Source organism: Notolabrus celidotus, chromosome 15 (genome assembly GCF_009762535.1).
Source record: "Notolabrus celidotus isolate fNotCel1 chromosome 15, fNotCel1.pri, whole genome shotgun sequence".
Taxonomy (NCBI): domain Eukaryota; kingdom Metazoa; phylum Chordata; class Actinopteri; order Labriformes; family Labridae; genus Notolabrus; species Notolabrus celidotus.
Window position 1 is genome coordinate 15341608 of NC_048286.1, and position 18462 is coordinate 15360069.

At 39.3% G+C, this 18462-nt stretch overlaps 2 protein-coding genes and 1 long non-coding RNA gene across 5 annotated transcripts in view; 1 reads left to right on the forward strand and 2 right to left on the reverse strand.

Moving 5' to 3' along the window:
- Window positions 1-3248, reverse strand: part of foxc1a (forkhead box C1a) — a 47283-nt gene extending 44035 nt beyond the window's left edge. The window contains 1 exon segment of the mRNA XM_034703993.1: window positions 2878-3248. The gene's annotated coding sequence lies outside the window, so the exon portion shown is untranslated.
- Window positions 3249-3361: 113 nt separating this feature from the next.
- Window positions 3362-6084, forward strand: LOC117827029. Its single transcript, XR_004634132.1, has 2 exons — window positions 3362-3477; window positions 4944-6084. It is a non-coding gene; the product is annotated as an uncharacterized LOC117827029 (long non-coding RNA).
- A 3808-nt stretch (window positions 6085-9892) lies between these two features.
- On the reverse strand, window positions 9893-18371 carry irf4a (interferon regulatory factor 4a). Of its 3 annotated transcripts, none has more exons than XM_034702765.1 (10): window positions 18083-18371; window positions 17756-17977; window positions 16892-17089; window positions 16540-16726; window positions 15763-15848; window positions 15465-15639; window positions 14926-15006; window positions 14234-14635; window positions 13468-13580; window positions 9893-12278 (listed from the first exon to the last, which is right to left on the reverse strand). In XM_034702765.1, the coding sequence occupies exons 3-10, from the start codon at window positions 17087-17089 to the stop codon at window positions 12129-12131; spliced, it is 1392 nt and encodes a 463-aa protein (XP_034558656.1). In that variant the 5' UTR covers window positions 17756-17977; window positions 18083-18371; the 3' UTR covers window positions 9893-12128. The 3 variants fall into 3 exon arrangements, with proteins under 3 accessions (XP_034558656.1, XP_034558657.1, XP_034558658.1); XM_034702766.1 differs by having other exon boundaries at window positions 17756-17864; window positions 18001-18371; XM_034702767.1 differs by having other exon boundaries at window positions 14926-14973; window positions 17756-18371.
- Window positions 18372-18462: the final 91 nt, after the last annotated feature.

Consider the following 18462-nt stretch of genomic DNA (forward strand, 5'->3'; position numbering starts at 1 on the left):
CACAGAATTCCCACATATTCTGTGTTTCGGGGAAGCCTTACAAATTTCACTTTCCTTATGTTAAAGCATACACTGTGCCAAATCTACTTTTATTAGAAGGATCACAGCGGTGAGTTCAACCACGCCCCCTGCTGGGCAGAAGACATGGGATTGCTGCATGTGTTTCAGCTGGACAGAGCCTGTGACTTGCAAAATTTAGGTATTTTGCAAACACACTTTATAATTAAGCAAAATAAAATGTATTGGTCTTCAAATCTTTGTCAAATATTCCAAAATGACAAATTCATAAACTTTTTATATTGCATATTTAATGTTTTAGTAATGTGTCAATGCACAATCTGATATGGTATGAGTGTATAAAGGAAATACTGTTAAAACTAATCTGAAAAAAACAAGGTAAAGAATGTGTTTTATATTTTGTCTGTGTGAATTAATTTAGTATTCTCAAAGCATTTCAATAAAATAAATAAATGCTACATAAAAGTAGTGTTTATAACTGTATTTCAACTAAGGAGGAAGGACATTCTACACCAGACAAAACATGTATATTCATGCTCTAGTGAAATGTGAATAAATAGATCAAACATAAAATGTTGAGGTATTTTTTCCCATGTCAGCTCATTTTGAACACAGAACATCATACATATTTTCTCAAAAAAGTGGAGTTACCTGTAATTTTTTTTCTCCAATTTCCAAAATAAGATCTATGGTCTTGATAAATAAACACTGAAAAGAGTAACTGGCTTGTTAAAGGCTAGAATAATGATACATTTTTATTTTTAAGCCAACAGAGACTTCCAAATGTGTTTAGGCTCTACAACAATGTGTAAAACTTAAGTTTCAGTTAACAGTTTTATTTATTTTTTAAAAGTCAAGGGGTTTCAAATTGTATATATTTTCTCTCATCTTATCACTATGAACCTAACTTTGAGACAAATTCACAACAACCATAATAACACAAACAATATTAAAACTGTGGCCCAATAACAAGAGCTCCATTCATATCCTATTCCCAGACCAGCTCATCTGTAATCCCCATTATCACAGAGCAAATGAATATCTCAGGGCAAATACACCTTGATGTTGTTCCTGATGTTCAGCAGGTCATTTAATCCAGCAGTGGGGTGTTTCCCTGCTGTACCAGTCTGCAGCATGTTGTTGTAACCGAGGTTGTTAAAACCACCTCGCTGCTGTTAAAAATACATTCCCCAGAGGGCTTGCCGAGGTCTTAACATTTAAGTAAGACAGAAAGCTTTAAATCTCATTTAATGGAAGGTCAATATTAGTGTGAAGTTCACACTGTGTCCTTTTCATTTTTACACCTCAGAGAATGTAATTGCAGAGGTGAACTGAAGAATTAATGCAGCGTTATTGTGTTTTTCTATATTTTGATGTAGTCTGCCGTCCTAAATCCTGACATTGTGGATCACAGTGGAGCGAGTGAGAGGCCTGATGGACTATGTTTGACTGTTCCATGACTTGTAAATGATTAGACTGGTGGGTTATTTTTTTAAATCCACAAATGACACATAATCACTTCTAATAAGAGGGTTTTCTTGCATGCTTTGGTCACAGCAATATTAAGATGTCAGGATGAATATGATGGATTTAGAGATCTGGCAACTGTCCCTTCCATCCCAAAAGTCAGTGTTTCTTGTTAAGTTGTAAACTATTTCCTCAGCTAAAGGAGCATTAAACACAGATTTTGCACAGAAAATTGTTGTTTCAGATGATCAACCTTTACTACTCATCTTTGGTCCAAGATATATTTTAATCAGCAGGACGCTGATGTTAACATGAAGTTGACATTTGTGGTTTAGACTAGATTGAACAGAGGCCTGAAAGAAGACCAGAATAATGCACTGGAGAGATGTAGACAGCTGTTTTTACTTTAAACAGATTTTACTAAAGTAGTAAAGTTAAAACAAGTAAAGATGCAGAAGTGTGTGTCAGCCCTAAATTAAAAACATTAATGTGTCACATTTCTAGAAGAAGAAAGAGGATGAAGAGAGAGTAGAAACATAGTGTGTTACTCTGCAGGAGCAATCTTAGGGAGACCAGGGCATCAGCAAGAGGTGACTGTTCAGCTAAACTTAGGAGAACTGCATTTGGACAGTTTGGATTTTCAGTCAGAGCAGCAGAAAAATGTAACTCAATTCCTACCCACATTAGAGACTGTACAAGCCTCAGTGTTTTTAAAAGTACACTGAAATTATAGCTTAAGGAAAAACAATCACGTGATCACTGAGTTAATCCTCTGAATGCATCAAACTAGAGACAATGAAATGTAATTTTAAATGTGTTATTAGTGATGGACTGTTGTTGAGTATGTATTGTTTTAAATGCTAGTATGCTTTTATCATTTCTATTGTACATTCCTTTACATCTTCCTGCCCAGGGACCACAGATGAAAATTAGCTTATAACTAACTCTGGCTTGACAGTTTTTGTTTTGCATGGCCCCTGTCAAATAAACTAATAAATAAAATAAAATAAAAGGCTGTACGTAAACACAGTCATGTTAGACTTGTTACATGGATAACACCACCTGGCCTCTAATATCAAAGCAAACAACGAATTGCTTTTTCACATTACACGAGCCTACATTTGCAGTCACAGAAAACAACCAGAGAAGATGACAAAACCGGTACAGTTCAAATTATGTATAATGCACAAGTAAAAGTGTGTCGACACAACGGCGGGTCCAACCATCATCACCAAGCCACCAAACATCAAACAACCAGCAGACTATACAGAGATGTAAACATTATCCACTCCAGCTTCTGCGGTTTCTGCACACATTTTAAGTGCACACACCCAAACGCCTCCTCTGTCCAATGTCTAACAACTAGCACAGTCTGTGTGTTGTTGTACTCACTTGTCTGAAGCACATTCTTAGAATCTTGGGCACCTGAAGTCCTCTTCAATCAGCTCCAGGTGTAGATTCTCCGGTTGTTTATTCCCAGTGCGTAAATTTTACAGTCCAGTCGGCCTCCCCCAGGTCCAGCTGTAAGCTCCTCACTGTTTTCAAACATTTTAATATGCACGAACATCCTGCACACATAACTGTGAAGGAGTTTATTGTCTGAAAAATTGCACAAATGCATCACACAAAGGCACCACAGGGTACACCTGATTGAAGATAGAGGATGTCAAATTAACGCAGAACTAGAGAGTCCAAATGAGCTTTTTAGCATGTTAGGAAAACACCGGCGGCATACAACTGTTGGTCACGCAGTAACATGGAGGTACAGGTACGAGTCATTTCGCAGGTTTGGCGGGTGGTGCATTCAACCAATGACAAGCGACTTCCGGGGTTGACCCCAAAAAAAACAGAACGCAATATGGCTAGATCTTAATTTCCTCTCTACACCCTAAACCCCTAATTGACGTCACCTGGAAAGTGGTTGAGTGCACAAGGCTACAAGGGCTCTAAATGGTATAACTAGGAAGGAGATAGCACGTTGCAACTTCTCAGGTAACCTGCATGACATATAGAAGTGTCAAAAGTATTCACATTCATTACTGAAGTAGATGTATAAATACTAGGGTTGAAAAAGACTCTGTAGAAGTTGAAGTATCAGCTCAAGCTTTTTACTCAAGTGTAAAAGTACTGGTTTCAAAACTACTTAAAGTATAAAAGTAAAAGTAATTTAAGGGGAAAAAATGCCATTAAGGACAAAAGCTTAGGCTGCGCCACAGGGGCCTATAGTGCACTACCCTACCTCCCCCCCCCAAAAAAATCTAAAGGCAGCAATGACTATAATGTTATATTAATATGTTAATGTATCATGTTTATGCTTCTCATCCAACTACAATCAAATGAACTCTATCAGGATGGCGCGATGTATCAAGCTAGGTTTTAGTTTTTTTGTGTGTTTTTTTGAACGATGACAAGCCGGAATGAAAACAAGCTGAAATGAAATAGGAGTAACAAGGATATTTTTAAAATGTAAGGAGTAGAAAGTAAATTTCTACTTAAGTATTTGTACTTCATTACTTGACACCTCTGATGACATATAGCTCACCTTAGTGGCAGTAGAAATCTTTATTGTGCAATTTTTATTTGCCACAAATCAAAGGCGCATAAGAGACTAACTGCCTGATTTTCATGTGATCCAGGCTCTTTGGGACTTTGATTTATATAAGAGCTCTGATGCCCTTCAAGCAAATGTTAGCGTGTTATAAAATTGAATGGAATAGTTTCAAACAACTAAACAGCAAATTGTTAACATGCTTTGTCACTGTGAACATGTAAGCATGCTGCCTTTAGCAGTGAGCTGCAAATAGCCTATAACCACACAGTTCTGCTGTCATTTCTGTAAACCCTTTGCCATCAAAGCTTCCACAATATCAGAAAGTGTGTAAATGCATCATACACCGAAAGAGACCCCATTGTCTTTTGGAAATTCTGAATCTGTTACTTAAGCAGAAAAACTGCTTGGGATGGCATTTTACCAACTTTCCCAAAATGAGCAAACAGTGTCTCTGTGTGTTTATATTAAGGTTCTGCAGCGCAGAGTCAAAGCAAGAGAGGATCTCCCAAGCCTTGTGTTTATGTTGTCTGTTTCCTCAATGGGAGCCTATGAGGGAGGAGACTCTGCAGTCAGAGACCAATCAAACATAAACAGGGATCACAGAGGGAGGATAACTGCTCTGAAGATGCAGTTTTAGGGTACCTTTGTTAATGCCATCCAAGGACAATTAAACAGGACACCATGTCAAAACACATCCACATATGTACATTCATCTTGAGGGGAAGTTATTACCTCAGAATAGTTCTTCTGACTTTTTCTTAACTGCCCTTTCCATGTCAATAATAGTCATTATGAAAAGTGATGGTTTGCCTTACAGCTATATCTGGAGTGTAAGTGACTTTCATGTCACAGCTCTTTGCATGTCTAAGGTAAATGCACTAAGTCATACGTGTGTGTTATTTAATAGGTCCTGTGATGTTTGCCAACTGACCACAGCTGAAGCAGCTACTGACCAATAGCCACATGAGCTCAACTCAGTGAGTGACTTTCATACTTTTGATCCACCAACTATCAGGAAAACTTCTCTGCACTATCAAAGCACCATCACTCCTCGGAGAGGGCTTGTCTTTCTTATCACAACAAGGACCCTGCCTCTGCCTAACACAACTGGACTCCAGCTCCTGGGTGGTCTCAGGGCTTTGATGCATAATCACGGTGCCTAGCTGTTCCAAGAAGACATGGAAGGCAGCGAGAATGCCTCATTTCAGCTAAATAGGAATTGCCTGATAACATCGATGGGAATGATGAGGCAAGCTGTTGTAAAGCCCAGCTCCTCAAAATGAAGAAAATGAAAATGTATCATCAAGGTGGAGAAATGTGAAACTGAAAAATCTCATGTATTACTAAGATTATGGTGATTTCATAGTTATTAACGTTAAATCCATGCATTCGTTCCATGACCATATTTGAATATTGGGGAAGCTTATGTGTGTCCAATCCTTGAGAGGTAGTGTAGCACAGTGGGGCTTGTTGCGGATGTTCAAAAACAGACTTAAGTGAAGGTCTGAATCCTCTATTCCCTTCTCTACTGCCACTCTTCTGCGTTTCCTCTGACCTGGACCTGGACCTGGACCTGGACCTGGACCTGGACCTGAGGAGAGGAGGACAGTGAAGGGGGCGTGGTCTCTTCTTGTCTACTCCATTTCCTGCCTTCCACACCAGCTCTAATTGGAAATTTGGGTGGCCCTGTTTATTTACATGGTTGAAATGCTGCGAGGTTGTATTTATATTTTCATGGCGCGTTCTCAGCAGTGCTGCATTACATAGCCTTCCCCTGAGATCACTGTGGGAGAGGGAGAGGAGTGTAGAGTGGTTGAATGTGTACGTGCATGTGCGTGTGTGGGGAAGATGATGGAGGTTGTATGAGGTCTGATTTCCTTCATGGTGAAATTGCATTTAAAGATCTTAAAGTCAAGCCTCTGATTTATCAATGTTTCCTCATAGGAAAATCAAATATATTATGAAATATCTGCAAATTTGATTTGACTGTCATAATAGGATGCATTTCCCCCAAAAACGTGACATAAAAAATGAAGATGAAACTGAAATAGTGAAAATCTGAGCTTCTTTTTTTTTATAACAAGAAACACTTAATGCACCGTTCCTATCATTAGTCACTGAACCAATGTTCATGCATGTCTAACATGTAAGAGAGGGACAAGAATTCAAGGATTTAAAGGTCTAAATTACATTACACGTATGCAAGTTGTCTGTGTGGGTTAAAACTATTTGGAGTGCTTATAAGATCATGCTAAGTTTAACTGGTTCAGTGCAAATGTCCCCTGTATACATTTTGTAGGTAAGATTAAATAATTGTTTCACTTTCTAATCCAATAATGTAAGGGAAAGCAGTTAGACAATTACTCTATACAAGGCTATAGCTCCAGAGAGTCCACACTAGCCTGAAAGTTAACCCTAAGGTCTCTCAGGAACCATAAGTATACAAGGATAAAAATGATCTTTTAGATGAGCCATGTCAGAGTGGTGGCAGTGTGTGTTTATCTTTCAGGCCGAGGCTGCTGAGTGGCGGAAGGCAGAGCTTTCCAGTTGAAGCCATGGCTACGCAGAGCCTGGACCTTACTCTGGATAAAGTAAACACATGAGCGCACACACATATACACACACATACACATACACATACACACACACACACACACATACAGGGCTCTCCCATCCTCCTCCCTGCCCGTCGGCTGGAGACCACACACCCAGACCACACAGAGTCTGAGAACAGCCCGAGTCACTCTCACGCAACGCGACCTGCGAGCTGTCACTCTTACCACCTCGGTGTCACACAAATCCAAAAAATCTGTGATCACAAAGATGGACAAGGCGCAGTTCAATTCCTGCACTTTCTTTGAATGGAAAACAGTGAACAGGAAATGTAGAGAGATGATTTGATAACATCAATTTATCCTGAAAACAGAATATATCAATTGTTCATTTTGTGTATCTGGTGTGTGTGTGTGTGTGTGTGTGTGTGTGTGTGTGTGTGTGTGTGTGTGTGTGTGTGTGTGTGTGTGTGTGTGTGTGTGTGTGTGTGTGTGTGTGTGTGTGTGTGTGTGTGTGTGTGTGTCCATGTTGGATTTCACTGCAGCATGTGTGGATTTTTATGGTTGTATATTGAGGCAGGGGTGTTACAGGGAGTCACGTCCTTGTGCCATTAGGAGTGATCAAAGGATTTGTGAAAGCACTGCTTACTGCAGCCCCCACCCCCAAAAAAGTGTGAGCATCGTGGGGGATTTGGATCATGACGAGGCTTCATATTTCGACTCCCTCTAGCTCTTCAAGTACAGCAACCAACAGTTGATTCATCACCATCTGCTGGTCACTTCTTTTACTACTGGTGGATCCATATACAGGCAGTTCTTTATAAGTTGGTTAATAGCTTCAAAATCTTCCCTATTTCTGTTTGTCTTTGGTTGGAGTCTAGTTTTTGTTTGAGAGATTTAACTGTCTTTAGCTTCAAAACTTTCACTAGTTTCTCCCCCCCTCCTGTGTATATGCCAGGTAGCCCAATATATTGTTCTGCTTATCAGCCCTATCTGTTTATACTTGTGTCTCAAGTCATCTTATTGTTTTCCATTTCGTCGCTGCTCCTTATCCGACAACTGTTATTGCTTTCCTGCCATCTAAATCTACAAGGTCAAATACATTGTTATCTATAGAGCCTCTGATAAACACAGACATCTGAAAACAATTCAAGCTGATTTATTGTGCTGATAAAGACTTCACTTACTGAAGATGGAGGGCAATTATTGTGCCGTAATGTAGGTCATTTCCCAAGTTAGGGATCATAGGTTATTATTATGATAATATCATGAAAAAAGTACCGAACTGTATCACAAGAGGATGATAAGGACTGTTCGGACGCCTTCATGAGTCAGCTTTCATGTCATAGTCCAGGAATAATCCTCAGTACATACTACAGTGAGCTTCTCTGCTTCAGCAGCGATGATTGGTGGACTTGCAGTGTCATCTTAAGGGGTCAAAATTTGTTAAAAGGAGACTTAGGTCATGGCCTTCCTGACAGCAGGGTCAACAAGCATAACCAGAGTAGACAATGGTTAAACAGAGCTGTCATCGAATCCTGGGCAAGGGTCTGACCCTAAACATACTGAGGTCGTGGACCCTGAGTCTAGTGTTGAATTACCTCAGGTATGTCCACATGGAGAGGTAATGTAGACAGGCTTTCATCAGTATTACTGAGTGCTGAATTTATTATATAATTACAATTACAATGGTGCTTGGTTCTGTAAACACATTGTTGGTTTACATATGCTGGGTCATATTTCTAGGATGTTCGCTGTACTAAAGGCAGTCGTGTCAAAGACGTGTGACAGTCTTTTGGATTTGATGTTGAACAGACTGTTAAACTTCACATTTCTATATGAACGTCTTGTAGTTGTTCGCAAACAAGCAAGAATGATAGCAAGCTAATTAGTGAGCTGGTTAGTTTCTCTGTAATTATCCTGGCTGCTACAGGCATTCCTTGTAGTTTCCTCTGCTTCTGTGCTCGTTCTCTTTGCTTTGTCTATGACACGGTCTCTGTTACACTTTGAATAATGTCCACCAAGATTGGGGTGAAAATTGAGCAGTTATTAAGAATCTATTCTTGTCGATTATCTGGATTTTTCTTTCAAGGAAAAAGCCGTGTAGCTAGCAACAAAATAATATTTTTTTGTGTTATGTTATTGTTAACCCTTATACCTGAAACTATAAGGCAGCTACAGATTGGGAAAACACATCTTCATCCCTGCAGTTTTCTAGTATTTTTAATCTACTATAATAGGTTGTTGTAAGAGAACCCATAACACTCAGTAGCATTTCATTACTTCGAGCTTGGCTGTATAGAAGGCTTGACAGCCACTTTACACCTGATTTTAACCCGTTTACTGCTCCATGAAGCTGCATTTTTGTTTTAGGCTTCTTTAAACTGTTTAGAATTAAATTATTGCACCATATCAGAGTAAGCAAATTTGTATAAACTCATAACACATTTGCAAAGAGTAGGATATACCCTTCTAGTTTTGATATGATGATTTTCAGTGGCTGATTTAGGTAAAAGGGTCTATTAGCTGACAAGATGAAAGTATGAATCTATCAAGGAATTTATTTTGCTCTCCTCTGACTGATCATCATCTTGTCAAAACAAAGATGCACTACATTACTTATTAATAATGCCACGAGGGGGACAGGAGCTCTGTGAGTGTACTTGGCGGCAGCTTCACCAGCAGATGTCAGCAAAACAAATCCCAGATTTCATTGTGAGTCACCATCATTTTCCTTTCCTTAGAGCCTTGATGTAAGATATCGTACAAATACAAAGAGAATCAAATCAACATCTTTTAGGAATATGTGGCTGAAAGTCTAAAGTGGAATCATTATGAATTTAACATCTGAACGTCTGTATATAAAAGTAAAGATCTGTTTGGTGTTGATTTATTTAAATTTGGTGAGCCCCCTAAAAGATAAGATCATCCAAGTGTCAAGGATGGTAAACATAAGGGTCAGTTAGACATCTACACAACTTAAATAAAGTGATTTTTGAGACTTGCTCGATACTAAATCACAATTTGACATGTGCAACCAAAGTCAAGATGAAACACAAGAACATCATTTTCTTTCAGGGAAACTGATGCAGTTCTGATGTTTGTGTTAGTTTCATTTCTCTGCTAAACCTTTTTTGGGTGAAGTTCTGGGCACTAGTTGACTAAACTGTCCTTTTCAGAGCCGCTGAAGTGCTAAGGCGATGTCACTTGTAACGGCTCATACAGGGATGGAACAACTGAAGCCAGACGACAAAATGATGTGGCTTCCTGCAAAGGGGGAAACACCATGGTAATTGTGTGAATGTGCTTTTTTTTGTCTTTATTTCACTAAAATGACAAAGTAGCGCAGAAGACATGAGACGTAAGAGAGTGACAATGAGCGAATTGATCAAAATAAATCATTTATCCATAAGGCATTGTTACATAAATCAAAATCTTAATAATTCAGTCTTTTCAATCATCAGTCATCAGATGTACTGCACAAAATACCAATATGTACACTTATTTTAAAGGTTTCTTTATAGCCTGCTCCAAATGTTTTACTGTTACTGTAAATGTGAAGTGAAAAAGGTGTGTGTGTCTGTGTTTGTGTCACTGCTGTTGTAGGTGGGGGAGTTGCATGTTTTCACCTGATTTTATAAATGTCAATTCCTTATAACAGTCATAGTGCAACTTGTACACACCATGAACCCACACACACACATATGCACCAGAATTTAACATCATACCTTACCCAAGGGAACACTTTAAGAGTTTGATTTTTGGCATCAAACATTTAAAAGTGAAGTCGTGTATTGGGAAAATATTTCACAGAATCAGGGGGATTAACCAGATATTTCGGGGGGTTCTGTGGCTCACAGACACAAAAGAGGTAAAGACAACAATTCCTGCCTGTTAGTTTGGTCAGACTTTGTGAAAGTGATGTGGTGCAAGTGTGAGGGAAGTACTTGCAGAGATTGAAACTCTGGACCACAGAACACAAACAGATCTGTATGCCTTCTACTGCAGCACCAGCCGTTAGGACTTCAACAGCATGAGGAATTCGGTTTTTGTCCTGTGGTATATACAGGATCCTTGCAGCTGTTAGAACCTTACAAAAGCTTTTCTGTGGATAGAACATCCAGTAAGAGAACCTGTGTGGTATGTCTGGCATGGGAAACTGAGTGCTCCTCCTTAACCAAACTTGTATGTTGACCGCAAAGGTAGTTTTCCTTCCCATTTGCAAGGGTCGCTACTTTCAGATAAAGAGGAACAGTTTCCTTGCAAGTTAGAGGATGAAATTGATTATTCCAGCTTCTGTTTCTATTTCTATTTAGTTAGGGGAACTTAAAGCCAAGGCTACTCTCTGTTAACGTGCTGAGGTGTATTGGTCCCCAGCCTTTTTTTTTTTCACTTTGAGGGCGCTAAAAAAGAAGATAGTTTTACTCACAGACCCTGAGTTTTAACTTAAAAATCAACAGAGATTGTGTCATGAAAAAAAGCGACGAAACTAGCCAGTATTTTACAAGGCAAAGAAAGAAAGAAATGTTCATTCACACAATTTTCTGCAACAAATTACCTTAAGGTGCCCTGAGCACCAGGCTAGGAACCAGTAATAGGCAGTTGATTGCTTTGCCCTTATCTCAACCCACAACAAAAATGTTTGAAAAGCATTCAATCACAAGTTTGATTTCTTATGCAATAAAACATTAGATACACATTGAAAAAAACATGGTAACTTGAGAGTACTGTCGAATTGAAACAAAAAAAATCCATTGCCGGTTTGATTAATCATCTTCTACAAGTGCAATTCATCTTCATTACCAACAACCTTCTGTTTTTGAGCCTATTTTAAGAGCCCATTTCATACAATGTTGATTTTTGTCAGTGCGCTCTTGCATACATATTGTAGCTAAGGTATAAAGAATTAGAATTAGTCTAATATGTAACATGACCCGTGTTAACATCAATGTTTCTCGCATTCAGTCGTAGCTCTATCCCATTTAGGTTAAAAGCAAGAGTTAAATCAAAGACAAAGCTGCTTCAACTGAGCTCAAACATGCAGATTCTGATTATTCTGAGTGCTCCTTCAGAGTTAGGAGTGCAACAATGTCACAGACAATCAGTACCAGTTAAAATGCAATAAAAGTTCATTCATACTCTTGTCCCTTTGACATATGCATGTTCGTCTTAGGGGCCATTCTTCCTGTGCACCTGTGCGAGTACTTCCTGCCTCAGTCGCCCTCTGCTCCCCTCATCCCCCCCCACACCCCACCCTCAAACCGCATCCTTCACACAGTATTATTTGTAGAGGAAGAAAAACACAACACTCCACAGTCACAGATACAAAGAGTACAATGCAAAGGTGTGCAATTGAAGACACCAGGGTCTTCCCCATCTCTACCCCTCTGTACCATTACAGTTTCTTCTAACATTTACAGTATACAGCACGGCAAGCACAAGGTGGGATAAAGGGCAGTGGTTTATGTTCACATTCATGCCCTTCTGCGTCTGTGTGTTCATGTGTGTGTGTCTGTGTATATCTGGTTGTATGGGGGTTGTTACTCCTGAATGTGTTGCAGAGGTCTCTGGGTGGGATAGTCGATGGTTGGAGGTATGTTGTGTTCCTGGACGTGATCATAAGCCCGCAGGTAGTGGCCATTGTTCTGCTGATAAAAGTACACCAGCTTTTTTGCAAACACTGGCTCCACCTAAAAGGGAATCAGGTTTACATATGTTATCTGATAACTCCTTATTAAGAACGAACACAACAATTAAATACAGTGAACCTGAAGAAAGGCCCTGCCTGTGTTTGAAAAAACACTGCTTTTGGCTCATCAGTGATGGCATTAAGCCAAAGCCTCATGTTGTTAAGGGAAAAAGCAAGCTAAAAACTAACATGCCTGTTCATATGAATATATACATTTTACTTACTTTGCAGAACATCAAAGAAAACCAATGATTTAATTTAGCTTTCATTTAAGCCAAGGCATGGTTAGCTATCTTGCTAACTAGTGTGGTATAGCACTCTTGATTTAGCTACATTAACTGCAGTATAGTATTACCTCTGTTTTGTATAACTATGGATTTAAAAAGGGGATTGAGTGTAGAATTACAGATTGATATGTTTAAATAGTTTAGGTCTTAACTAGGGTTATCAGCATTAACACGTTAATTGCCTTACTAAGTTAACCTGTTCATTTCTTTTAATCACGTGATATTCTATTTCCCTCCTGGACACCATAGTTGAACCGTGACTGCTTCTCCTGCCTAAACTATGTACAAAGTCAATGGACTAGTTTCTCTAGAGTAATACTACTTCCATTGCTTGTTCTGTTTTGTGTTGAACAGAATTAAATGAACACTATAGTACTTCCACTTTGAGCTACTAACTTAGAATAAACATTGTATTTCACAGAATAAGAACTTTAAAGCTGTCTCCAACCGGTAAGTCAGACCACACTGGTGTAACAGTGCAGCATTTATTTGAATATTAAATCAACAAGTTAAGATCGTAAAGCACCTTTCATTAAAATCATTAAATCTCCTAAATGGAGACATTGATAACAATTGATTTGAATATGGCCATAAAACTGTTTTGAAATGTAGATTAAGTTTTAAACCTGCGATTAAAAATCGTGATTAACTACTGAAATTCTGCGATTAATCCTGATTAAAAGCAACCAACGTTTGATAGCCCTAGTTTCAACCCAATATGGCAAAAGGTGTATGTTAATTCATGCAGGACAGTACTTAGGTCTCTGATATCTAAATACGTTGTAAAATCCTTTGCCACACTGTGATACATTTTTAAAATGATTAATTATTATAAAATTCAGCCACTATTATCGCACTGTTGAATATAAATTGCCAAATTAGATGATAATACAGAATGCTGACCTGCACTGTGATCATCTTCCTCGGACGCTGTGGATCGGGGTACTCGTCTCCAAAGCACAGCACCACCTGATGTCTTGGTAAGTGCCGGCCGGTATGAACAAATTCCTGAAGCTCTGTGAGAAGAAAAGTAAGGTAAGAAATAATAATGAGATATATTACCAAGAACAAACCAGGTGTGTGCTACTCATCTCACCTCACCTTCCAGCATGCCATACTTAAAATTTACAAAAGAATAGTTAAAAAAAAACCACTTTCCCTCCTCATGACCACTTTTATGGAAACTGTTGAGGATGATTGGAAAAACACAGAAAACGTCATCTTGTCACGCTTGAGAGTACCACATAAGGTGGGTGGGGACTCTACACACGTTGGACCCCTGATGTGACTGGCTTTTTTGTGCTAAAAGGGACTTACCAAACTAAAGCATCTGTAGCCAGGCCTGCATTATTATCATCAACATCATCAGAACTATTATCAATGCAACCACAGCCATAGCTATGGGGTGAATAGCTCAAACAGAGTGATTATTAGTACATTCTTGTCACTACAATCACGCAAATTAATTCAGTTAGCAGTAACAGCTAAAACGGTGGCATTAAGATAAGACCAGGTACTATTCATTCAAATGGTGATGTCAAGTTGAACCTGTTTAAACATTAGAAACGTCACTAAATACGTTTTGACTTCTGTATTGACTAACATTATATTGCAATGTTGTTTGTGTCATTATTTCCATGACTGCAGGTGTGAACTGAACTAAACCTACCAATAAGGAACTGCTGGGTGTCAAGCAGTTTGCACGGCTGCTCCTTCTCCAACTTGTTGGGTTTATCTGAAAATGGAGCCAGAGGTCCTTCCCAGTACACTCGACCCTGGCAGAGACGTTTGGCGTACAATCCATCAGGCATCATCCACAGAAGCAGCCCCTTCTCTAGAATGTTTGGCAGCATCTCAGCCCCCTGCCGGTGAGACTCAGGGTATGGGTAAGGAAAAAGGATGACCTCCGCCCCGCTGTGAAACTCGTCCTCTGAGCGCGGAGAAGAAGAGGAAGAGGGGGAGGATGAGGACGGGGATGAGGAGGAGGTTATTCGACAACCCTCTGGGCTGGTGGTGGTAACCTCCTTCACTAAAGATTCTCTGTAGTAAAGGGACACATGCAAGCTGAAATCTGGAAGAAAGAGATGCAAAATTATCAGATTTATGCTGTTGAGCCTTAAATGTCAGTAAACAGCTCTATCTTCTGTCCAATCATCTTTGTCACCCTCTTATTTAAAGCTATCATTATCTTATTCTCAAAAAAATCGCCATCACAGCCTGCTGCTCTAAGTTAAGAATAGGGAAGTAAGTCTGTGTTTGTATTTTCTTATCTATAAATGCAAATATCTTTTAAAAAAAACAACAAAAAAGCACGAGCATGATCGTATCTGACTTTAATCAGCCAGAGGAGATTAGTGGTACCTGTGATGGCGTTGTTGTGGTCCTGTGTGTACATGGCCGGTTGAGACTCTGAAAAGTAGGTGTGGAAGGAGAGCTGAAAACCTGCACAAAATCAATCAGTAATCCAGTCAGAAAAGAGTATTAGATATTACAGGTAATTTCACTACTTCTGTGCAGAGATCAGGAAGTTTCATTCTCTGAAATCATATCTGTATGAACTAAGGTCTAAAGGATGTGTGAAATTTCCATATCACAAAACTTCTGGCACCTCGCAACAGCCAGCCATGTAGAAAAATCTGTCAGCACAGACCCCTGATCAGTATTTTACAGCTGCTGAATCAACCGCCACATCTTAGCCACTTACAATGATGGGATTTGTACTTGTATGTCCCTTTAATATGATTTTATCATACCTTAATATTACCTTTAGAAGCATTTATCAAATCTGGCGCATTAGCACCACAGTCACACTTTCATTCAGTCAATAATCCAACTACAGTTTTAAAACCCTCTCTAGCTCTTAATGTTGTATCCATGAAGTGAGTAGGGTCACTTCTTACCATTCTCTGTATGAGACCCAGGCCAGGCCCTGCTGAATGCAGACGGGTAGTGGCTCTGACCAAACTGCACCTCTGTATGAGGCCCAGCGTGATGTGGATGAGGAACAGGCTGTTGCTCCGGTGGTGAGTAATCCCTCCAGTCTCTTCTCTCTTGAGAGAGCATAAACCCAGGTCCCTGAGAGAGAATCATAAAGATCTGAATCTTTTACAGTATCTGATATTGCATGTTAGGGACAGGGATTTTTGATTACATGTTTCAGTTTAATGTCTGCAGCAGCCATAATAACAATCTGCTAACCTGGTTGTGTAGAGATGTATATGCAGGAATATAACCATGTGTGTTTACATGTGACGGTGTCTCCTCCATGCTGCTCATCTTCATCCCTGTATGCACAAAAGCAATAATGCAGGATTATAACAAAGTTTACAGATCATCAATAAATTGTGATGCAATATTCTTTGAACTATTGCAACCTAATGAACTTTGGCAGATGCACACAGCAAACATATTTTTGAACTTGTTAGGTCCTTCTATTTTAATGTGGCTGATAGGGGGTTTTGCAAAAAAGAGTGCAACACACGCCTTAGAGGCAAATACTAATCTAACAACTGTTTAACAGCAAATTTGAGATCACAAGGACTGCTGTGGAGTGACAAAAGCTGTTGTTCTATGACAGCAGATACTTTGTTATGCAAGGCTGGAGTTCGTATGGCTGAGTTGAGTGCACCCTGCGCTTAGTAACCGAAGCCCTCTATAAAAAGCACTACGGCCCTTTTGGTACAAGCTTTGGCTTCCTTTGTGCTTCCTGCCTCATCAGAATCAGCAGCAGTGGTGCGTATGTGTGTGTGAAAAAAAAAATGCCAAGAGGCTATAAACAATGTGAGATGCAGCAGTATGCTGTGTATGCAAATGAGGCATTACTGAGGCACAATGTTTACAATGTGATGCCAAGATTTGAACCTAGTAGATCAAAACTAGTTTAGAGTTTTACATGAGAACATATATACTGGAGACTAAATGTAGTTATGGTAAACTGAAGTGCATTTATTATGAGTAACATTTGCACAAACTTACCTTTTTTAGCTTCCTCTGGAATGATTCTGTAGACTTTGTAGGGATCTGTGATGTCAAGTTGACTTCTTTCCACTATCTCATCGAAGTCATTACTTTTATTGAGAGCACAGCGTAGTCTAGTTTTCCATGTGGGGGGGTCTGGCTTGTCCACTCCTTCCTTATATTTTCCCTTAAACAATGCCCATGCCTGAAACAGTCATTGCAGGGATCCATTTAGTAAGAGCAAGAACGAGCTTTGTATAGTGAAAAATAAAGTTACTACATGGCTACATTTTCTGCTTAATCATAAGCACTACTTGTGTGTTACACATTCAGCTGTAAGTGGTCACAAGTGCAGCGTGAAGACTCAGACCTTGAATAGCGCAGCATCCTCCTCTCTGTTGTAATCCTGTTTTCCTGCATGTTTCCACGGGATCCTGAAAATGGATTTGACATCATTCTCCCAAATCAGGCCGGGATATCTTCTGCTGTCAATCTGATCAATCAGCCACTGCCTCAGTTTGCCGTTGCCACAGCTGACTGACAGTCCGCTGTCCTCATCCAGGTTCATCTGCACACAATTCAATTAAATGAAGCATAAGACAGAAAAATGTGGCACACTACGATTGTAATGTAGTTGTACTTCAATTTACTTGGTGTTATGTAAGAATATCTCATCAAAGAAATAATCAGTTAAGTATAGGCTTGAAACAGAAGTCCTCATTTTGTCATTTTTACAGCTGCTTCCTAAAATTTGAATTAAATTACTCTTCTTTTGTGAAAGAGGTGCCAGGGTAAGTAAGCGCTCCACTTAAGTTATGTTCTCATCTGCAGCTCTGTATAGCTGAACAATGTAGGAACCCTTGTTGACAGTGTTGGTTCTACTCATTTACAAATGAAGGGTTTTCTATTCTATTGATAATCATATCTATCATCGTTTCTACTACTTTTAAGTAAAATAAATGACCCTATAGTATGTATTTTTTTAAACACAAGTAATTGTAACTACATTTCAAGATAGTTTTACAGTACAACATTTACAATATAAATTTAAAAGCCTTCTGATACCTACATATTGACTTTCCTTCTCATTAAACAGAGTTAATGTAATTTTTGAGCTGGTTCTGATACACAGTTGAATGAATAGAGCTGTTTCTACCGTTTCATTCACTCAAAGTTGTCAGTCAATCTGATGCATCTTAGATATTCATCCTACAGTAGAGCTGCTGAAGCTTACCTCTGATCACCTGAGCTCCTCGGCTGAAATCTGTTTTCAGGCTCTCGGTCTTTTTCTTTAACCTTATCACATCTTGATTTGTGACTGAAAGGGGGAGGGGCCTGGCGGGCTTTCAAGAAGTTCAAAAGGGAGATGTTTAGCAATGGGGCACATTTTCTGTGAAACTGGTCGCCCACACATCGCTGTGGTGGGGAATCCCTCTCGTGACATCCCGAGCAGACGCTGAGACAGAATGGAACAATTACCTGTGCACGTTACCAATTAAAAATATCCCCCCTCGTTTTTTCGCTCTTCTGTAGCCTGTAAATTCAACAGTTTTCCACTTACATAATAACACTGACGAAAAATGTCTGTGAAGTCGTACTTTTTGGTAAAGGAAAGACAAAGGACACGTGTGAAGACGCAAAGCAGAATTATTAAAACTGTTAATTTCAGGCTATATTTCTAGCATTGCCGCCCTCTAGCGGTCGTCTCCGCACATGCTACCTTCAGTATTTCAAATAATGCTCCCCATAAAACTCCCCATGTTGAAATTATTATTTTTTAGAGCTTTAAAGTCGACAATTCAGAAGACAGAATATGAACAGTTAATCATTTTGGTGTTTTGAAGTCACTATGCATGACCTCCCTTGCACATTAGACAAACAGGAAGAGACCCAGGAAACAGACATAAACACACCGCTGAATGTGTCTTATCACCTCCAATG